Source organism: Nicrophorus vespilloides, unplaced genomic scaffold (genome assembly GCF_001412225.1).
Source record: "Nicrophorus vespilloides isolate i.1.1-1 unplaced genomic scaffold, Nicve_v1.0, whole genome shotgun sequence".
Taxonomy (NCBI): domain Eukaryota; kingdom Metazoa; phylum Arthropoda; class Insecta; order Coleoptera; family Silphidae; genus Nicrophorus; species Nicrophorus vespilloides.
The window spans coordinates 57,212-64,807 of NW_017095973.1; the positions used below are offsets into that span (position 1 = coordinate 57,212).

General features: G+C 34.5%; 1 protein-coding gene across 2 annotated transcripts; it reads left to right on the forward strand.

Annotated features, from left to right (window-relative positions):
• On the forward strand, nucleotides 1–6,449 carry LOC108569030 (peroxidase-like). 2 transcript variants are annotated; one of them, XM_017930414.1, is made up of 8 exons: nucleotides 1–286; nucleotides 3,051–3,145; nucleotides 3,592–3,898; nucleotides 4,113–4,501; nucleotides 4,564–4,751; nucleotides 4,808–5,650; nucleotides 5,709–6,013; nucleotides 6,072–6,449. In XM_017930414.1, exons 2-8 carry the CDS (start codon nucleotides 3,070–3,072, stop codon nucleotides 6,142–6,144), a joined length of 2,181 nt encoding a protein of 726 aa, XP_017785903.1. In that variant the 5' UTR covers nucleotides 1–286; nucleotides 3,051–3,069; the 3' UTR covers nucleotides 6,145–6,449. The 2 variants fall into 2 exon arrangements, with proteins under 2 accessions (XP_017785903.1, XP_017785902.1); XM_017930413.1 differs by lacking the exon at nucleotides 1–286 and adding an exon at nucleotides 493–618.
• The last annotated feature ends 1,147 nt before the right edge of the window (nucleotides 6,450–7,596 follow it).

Sequence of the window (7,596 nt, forward strand, 5' to 3'; positions counted from 1 at the left end):
TCAAAGAGATGAAATGTTGTTGTTGTTGTTACGGAGAGGTTGGATGTGAGCACGTTGTTTTCACGTGCTCGCACTGCAGGTTCTTATAAAATGTGTGTGTATATATGTGTACACGGCTCATATACCTGTGACCAATGTTTGTCCTTGCAAAGTGTTAGCACCGTTCGTAACGACCGGCGAGATTTGTCTCCTGCTGCAGAGAGCGCATCTTTTAGATAATACACACACACAAAAACAGAAAAAAAAAGTTTGATTGTTTACAATGAACTCGTTGTAAATGTTTTAGGTAAGTCTTAATTAAAGTTGCTGTTTTTTTCCATTCCGTTTTGCGTAATCTTTCTTGTTCTGGGGGCGCGTCTTTATCGCTCGCACAGTTCGCGAAAATTTTAATCACTTCTTTCTTTCATCTCTCTTTGATTTTTCGTTGCGCGCCGCTTTTGATTAGGACGACGCTATGAACACATGTATATTTATATACGGGGAATATACGAGGATCAGTTCAGCTCTGACCGTTGTTGATGAACAATATATACGTATTTTGTGAGTTTACTTCTTCGAGTTTCTTAGTTCAATTTTGTTTTTCTGGTGGATGTTTACTTGATTTACCTTTTCAGAAATGTAAGTTTACCAAACTTTATTAAGAATAAGTAACTTTTTATAAATCTATTAACAAATTCATTACAATTTAACGAAGAAAGAAAGTTTCAAAACTTTTAAGTTTTTAAAAAAATAACTAAATTCATTATTTCTTTAATATTTAACTTCAATATTTAATGAATAATTATAGTCAAATCTTGGATATTATCACTTATTTGTAATATTTGAACGTAAAATTCACATGCCCAAACAACTTCATCAAAACAATACTGATATTAACACAAATTTAAACAAAAACGTATTTTCACACACAAACAATTTCATATAGATTTTAATAAATTGAAAAGTTTTGCAATAATTTTAATACTAAGAAGTAAAAGTTTGACTTCTTTAGTAGTTCGATTCGATTAGATTGAAATTGTTATCAAAACATTCGCAAGTTTCTGTTAGTTTGATTTTTTCTTTGATTATACAAAAAATAAATGCAGAAATTTATAAAAAACCATTTTTTTAAATCGTTTGTTTGTTAATAATTAGATTTACAATTCAAATAACGACATTTGCAATTCATTATTTTCATTGCTACTTGCACACTTTGATTATTTTGTTCTATTATTACTCTTTTATAGTGTTTTTTGTTAGTACATTTTATTGTTGTTTCCAATAATTTCCTTCAATTAGTTTCTCAATTTATATTAAATTTTGAACTACATTACTATATTTCAGAATAGGTTTTTTCTCTCTAATTGATCAAAAGATGGAAATAATTATTTATAGTTAACTAATATAGAATTTATATAATGGTTTGTTGGCATTTAATGTTATCATGTCAATAAAAATAGCGAACGTAATTATACGTTCGTTATTTTTAGAATCTTTCAACGTAATTGCTCATTAACTCAAATTTAAAAACAATAACTAATAATACCGAGTGACGCAGCGAAACTGTTGAATAAACCAATTAGATTAATACTATTTATTTTACTATAATAAGAAGTTGTACATTTTCATATTTTATTGATTTTCTCGAAAACTATAATAGATTGATTGGATCCAAGAGATGCATATGATATCTGGATGATTAGAGAATGTATCAAATATTCATACATTGTTGTGGTTTCATCAATTTGGCTGTAATTCGCGTTCAAATTTGAAAAAATGAAAACTTTACGTTAGAAATAGTAGTGTCTTCACATTTTAGTGATTTTCTCCGAAACTATAATAGTTTGAATGGATCCAAAAGATTCATATGAAAGCTGGATGTTTGGGGAATGTATCGAGTATTCATAGATTTCTGTGGTTTCATCTATTTGGCTGTAATTCGCGTTTAAATTTGAAAAAATGAAAACTTTACGTTCGAAATAGCAGTGTCTCAACATTTTAGTGATTTTCTCCGAAACTATAATAGTTTTAATGGATCCAAAAGATTCATATGAAATCTGGATGTTTGGAGAATGTATGGACTATTCATACATTGCTGTGCTTTCATCAATTTGGCTGCATTTCTCGTTCAAATTTGAAAAAAAAATTGGTCGAAATATTAACTTAAATTTCTAAAAACTTCGTAAGTAATATGACTACTATATAGATGTAACTATGAACGTATAGATTTCTTGTATAGAGAAAATAACTTATCGCTTTTTTTTATGTGCAATGAATTTGATTTATGAAATTGTTATTATATGCAAATCGATTTGGAACAAAACAACATCGCATTCAAATTCGAAGATCGAAGTGCCCCGGCCTCAGTGTATTTATAGAATTTTGTTGTTCTGTCCGTCGTTCTATCTAGGCTTCATTCGCCGTTATCTCCCACTCTCTAATTAAGAGAAGAAACCGAGCAACTCTTTTGTTTATCGACAGCAAATTGTTTTCATTTCTGCAGTTTCAAGCCAACTCTTAACAAAAAAAAAACCGGTTTTGGAAAATACTTAATCTTAACAGTGGCAACTAAGTGGAATTAGAATGAATGCGATGCGTTAATGAGACAAGACCGTGAACAGCAAATAATCTCAACATATTATTATTATTTCGATAACTAAAGGAATCTTTGAATCATAGTGTATACTTGTTGTGAAGACTTTGGAATTGTCACGAGATTGATCATAGTTTTTTTAACATTCGGTATTTCCAAAATTTCTATACTATTTGATTTATAAAGACTATTTTTTTAAATTTCAATACTATTCAGAGACATTATTTTTTTGAGTTGTTCATTTCTTGGTCACAACAGAAATGATCGATGCAAATTTTGTCCTAGTTAACAGAGACAGTCGCATGTTTTATTCATTTCGCCGGAACTAGTAGCTTGCAGAAACAAAATCGCTACGAACAAAAAAAAATGAAGTTAATAATCTCGAACATTGCAAAAAAAAAAACAAACTAAGAGAGTAACGACCACTTTCTATTCTAAATCAGCTTTATCACTCACACAATTTCTTTCTTCCTTCCAGAACCCACGACTCGTGAAGGATGTGCGTACGAATACTGTCGACGCTGGTATTGGCCAGCATCGTGTGCGGAAGTGCCACCAGCCAATCGAAAGTCGGTAAGGATTCACCGAGACACGCCTATTTTGCCCTTCAAAACCCTAAATTAATACATATAGAAAAGTGAGCCGAGGCATCATTTCTTTTGTTTCGAACAAACAAGTTCATGGCACCAGTGATAAAGAGGTGCTGTGGTCATAGTATGGGTCATACTTTTGTCCAGATAACGGACACGATTCATTCATGATAAAAAAAAACCCGCTGCGTTTTAATTATGATTAAAGACAAATTCGGTTCTCATTTTCATTGTAGGCAATAATATTTACACATTTCTCGATTGGGTTACGAAATCTGCATTAATTTCGTAATTGTAAATAATTTCAGTTGATAAATTAATAGTTTTTTTTTTGTGAATTAATTTCGCAATTGTAAATAAATTGAGTTAATTAATCTATTTTCTTAATAAGATAATTAACAATTTATTGTTTTTTTTTTCTCTCCTAAGGTATTAAGAATGTTTACTTTCCGGATCACATCAATTGGTGGAACGAAACTCCTGATCACGATTTCAACGATGTCCAGGTGACCCAGAAGGATCTTAACTTTTCCGTAGAGTTCGGAAGCGGCGTTTTGGGTAGACTAGATCGTTTGGAAAATAATTTGGCCTGGTCGAACATTCAGATCAAACAAGGCACAACGGCTCACGCACAGCTGATAGAGTCTAATCCTGAGGAGGAAGCTTTGAACCAAGGAAAGAAAGCTTTGATTGCCGCGAAAGCCACCATCTATTTGATGAACTCGCATTGCTACAAGTAAGTTAACAGCTTACAGGTATTTGTGACAAGTTGTAAATGTCAAATTATCATTTGTTTCAGTACTTATTTCATTGTTAAAAAAACGTACTGAAACGAAAGATCATTTTGACAAGATATAAATGTCAGTCATAAGTAATCTTGACAACCATCAATCGTTGAAACGTCAATCTTGGTAATTGTCAAAATTTTAATACTGATATTTGTGTTTCAGGCATCACTTGGATCCGAAAAACTGCGCGAAACACGTAACCAAGTACAGTCTGGATGAAACACAGCTGAAGTCGTCTTGCGAAAAGTATACCAAGAAGTGCAAAAATGACGTTAAGTACCGGTCGGTGGATGGGTCTTGCAACAGAGTTTCCGAACCCGCGATGGGTGAAACCTTTACTTCCTACAGACGACTGCTGTTCTCCGATTATTTGGATGGTGTCCACGAGATCAGGAGATCCTTGTTCAAGAAGAGACCTTTACCGCAACCTAGGGAGATCAGCATGAAGCTGATCAAACAAAAGGGACCCGAAGAAGACTTCACTTTGGCCGTGATGCAATGGGGGATGTTCATGGGTCACGATTTATCTCACACGGCTGCAAGCAAAATGAGTAAGTTTTAACATAGTTTTCTTGATTTTTTAGATGGTTTTAATATTGTTTCTATTTTGAAGTTCACTCAAACAACGCGATTGAATGCTGTAGCGTGAGCGGAAGTAAACTTGCACCTCGTTACGTCCATCCATTCTGCGCCCCGATTCACGTTCCGCAGAACGACAACTTCCACGGTATCCAATGCATGACATATGTCAGATCGATTCCAGCCATGAGACCAGAATGCACCTTTGGGCCTATGGAACAGGTAAATTTGTATATTTGAATTTTGGATTGACTGAAAAAAAAAATGAAATCGTTCAGATGAATCAAGCGAGTCATTTCATGGACGGATCACAACTGTACGGAAGCTACGACGCCAAAAACAATATGCTGAGAGCGTTCAAAGGTGGTCTTCTTCAAACGACTGTGGAGAATGGTAAAGTCTACATGCCTTTATCGACTGATCCTTGGCACCACTGTCAGATCACGGTGAAGGACTCGACCTGCTTCATTTCCGGAGATTCTCGCGCGAACACCCATCCGCAATTAACAGCGATGCACACGGTTTGGATGCGTGAGCATAACAGAATCGCCAAGTATTTGTCGAAATTGAATCCCGACTGGAACGATGAGAAATTGTATCAAGAAACGCGTCGTATCGTGATAGCTCAGATGCAGCACATCACTTACCAACATTGGTTACCAATCTTGCTTGGTAAAGGTAATGCGGATAAGATCTTGAGCACTCCTTTCAACGCGCATTTGGATGCTTCCGTTAGCAACAGCTTCGCTACAGGAGCTTTCAGGATGATCAAATCGATGGTCGCGGGAAATTTGACTTTGTACGATGAGAACAGGAAGGCTTTTAAATGGATACAGCTCAGTCAGCATTTCAACGCTCCGAACGTTATCAGAGTACCGGGTTACATGGATTCTTTAATCAGAGGGTTGACGGTGCAGAAGAGCAAGAAGGCCGATTTGGATTACGTCGAGGATGTTGCCAATCTGATGTACGGTAACGGCAAAAAGGGTTTCGATATAGTGAGCCTTGACATTCAAAGGGGTAGGGATCACGGGTTGCCTAGTTACATGGCTTTCCGGAAGCTTTGCGGTCTGAGCACGGGTAAGACTTTCGAAGAATTCCAAGGCACAATACCCATGAACGTAAGCTATAATGAAAAGCATCCAAAAGCAAGAAAAAATAATTATTTTATATTAACAGATAATCACTTTACTATCTGAAGTCTACAAACATCCCGGAGACGTAGATCTAATTATTGGTGTTTTATCGGAGAACAAGATGGAAGGTTCCACTTTAGGACCAACGCTGAGCTGCATCCTCTCCGATCAGTTCACGCACACAAGAAGCGCCGACCTCTACTTCTACACCAACCAAAACCAACCTTACCCATTCACATCTCAACAGCTGGACCAGATCAAAAAGGCATCTTTAGCCAGAATATTCTGCGACAACGGAGATGACATCAAGAAGATGCAACCGGACGTCTTCCACAGCATCGGGGAAAGGTATACAAAACTCAAGCAATACACAACATTTTTCTTCACTTAATTCTTAACATTTCAGAAACTCGTTGATGGATTGCAGCGATACCAAAACCATACACAAACTCGATCTTAACCTGTGGAAGACGCAATGAGACGCTAGGTGTAAAGAGCGCGAAGAAAGACTGAAGGAATCTTTTTGCCAAAAAATATGAAATCTAACCATCGAATTGTAAACATTTGCGACCTTTAACACAATCCACCCACCATTCCTCCAAACAACACCACCCTCTCTTATACAGTATTGAATTCATGCCAAAATTAATTCTTTTTTTTTGTTGTTGTTAATTATTAATTTTTCATATCCCATCCATTCGTTGTTACAAACGAATACGCGGATGTGTTTACGTGTTCTTTTTTTTATTGTTAGCTTTACTAATTAGGTTTATTTTTATTTTATTGATCTATTGCAACAATAGAAATTTATTTAAGTTGCAGTTAATTAGGTTTAATATTGAATAAAGCATACGAAAATGTTTTACGTTATTTTTATGGTGCATTTTATTAATTTGCACCCTTGTTAAGCCAAAGATGTGAGCCTTGTGGGAATCGTTTATTTACATTATGCAACCTATGTTTCATAGCTGCAAGCCGATATTATGTCAACATAAGTTTAATACAATCCATGATGATATGCAGGCGAAACTGAGACGAAATTTTATAAACCCAAAGCAAAGAGAATTGAATCATATTTTTAATAGTCCAAAATATAGTAAACTTGATACAGTTTTACAGTAATTATTATTTTTAATATAATTGTATCATTGAGTTGAATCAACTAATAACTTTGATGATAAATTTTCAAATTAGTATGTTTGGTTGCATAAGTTAATACATTAATTATTTTTAATTACATTGTGTTAATAAATCGTTAAATATTGATACATTATTTTTTAAATAATAAGTTTAGAAATGCGAAATAGTTAAATGCTAAAATTGAATGTGCTAATTAATGGTTTTTGTGGATGTGTAAATCAATTGATTACAAACAAAACTCTGCTCTAATTAGAAAGCTTAAAAACTATAAAAATTAATTAGACCCAAAGGCAGGACGTTTTAATAGCTATACTTAATACTGAGCGACGTTGAAAAACGAATGAAAAAAAAATTCATAAGAATCCGACCGGCTCACAAACAGAATGAATTTGTAAATTGCCAGTCGGAAATGTGTGGATTTATGGGTTCGTGCGTAACGCACGCCCTGTAGTAGTATTATTATTATTCGTTGAACAATCAATGAGATCACACAAGATCGGAGCGTTGTAAGAAAACATAAACAAAATATAATAAAAATAAAAAAAAAACGGATTTCGAAACTTTGAAAGTGAAATGGAAATCGTTTGAAACCCTGACGAGGGAGTGTCCGAATGGTAGCAGCAGCGGTTGTCTCTTTCATTAAATGCAAAATACATCTAAATAGAGCAAAAGCGAAATCCGCAAAAGGGAAGGAATTGATGTATTCTTTACTTTGTTGTTATCTTTCATATTTCAATGAGGAAAGTTTAGTTTGCAATTTCTCGTCGCTCAAAGCTGTTTGCTTAATCCGG

Coding starts and splice junctions, on each gene's coding strand:
- LOC108569030 (XM_017930414.1), top strand. CDS start 3,070: ATGTGCGTACGAATACTGTCGACGCTGGTATTGGCCAGCATCGTGTGC. Junction 4,752..4,807: donor CCTTTGGGCCTATGGAACAG/GTAAATTTGTAT, acceptor GAAATCGTTCAG/ATGAATCAAGCGAGTCATTT. Junction 6,014..6,071: donor TTCCACAGCATCGGGGAAAG/GTATACAAAACT, acceptor TTAACATTTCAG/AAACTCGTTGATGGATTGCA.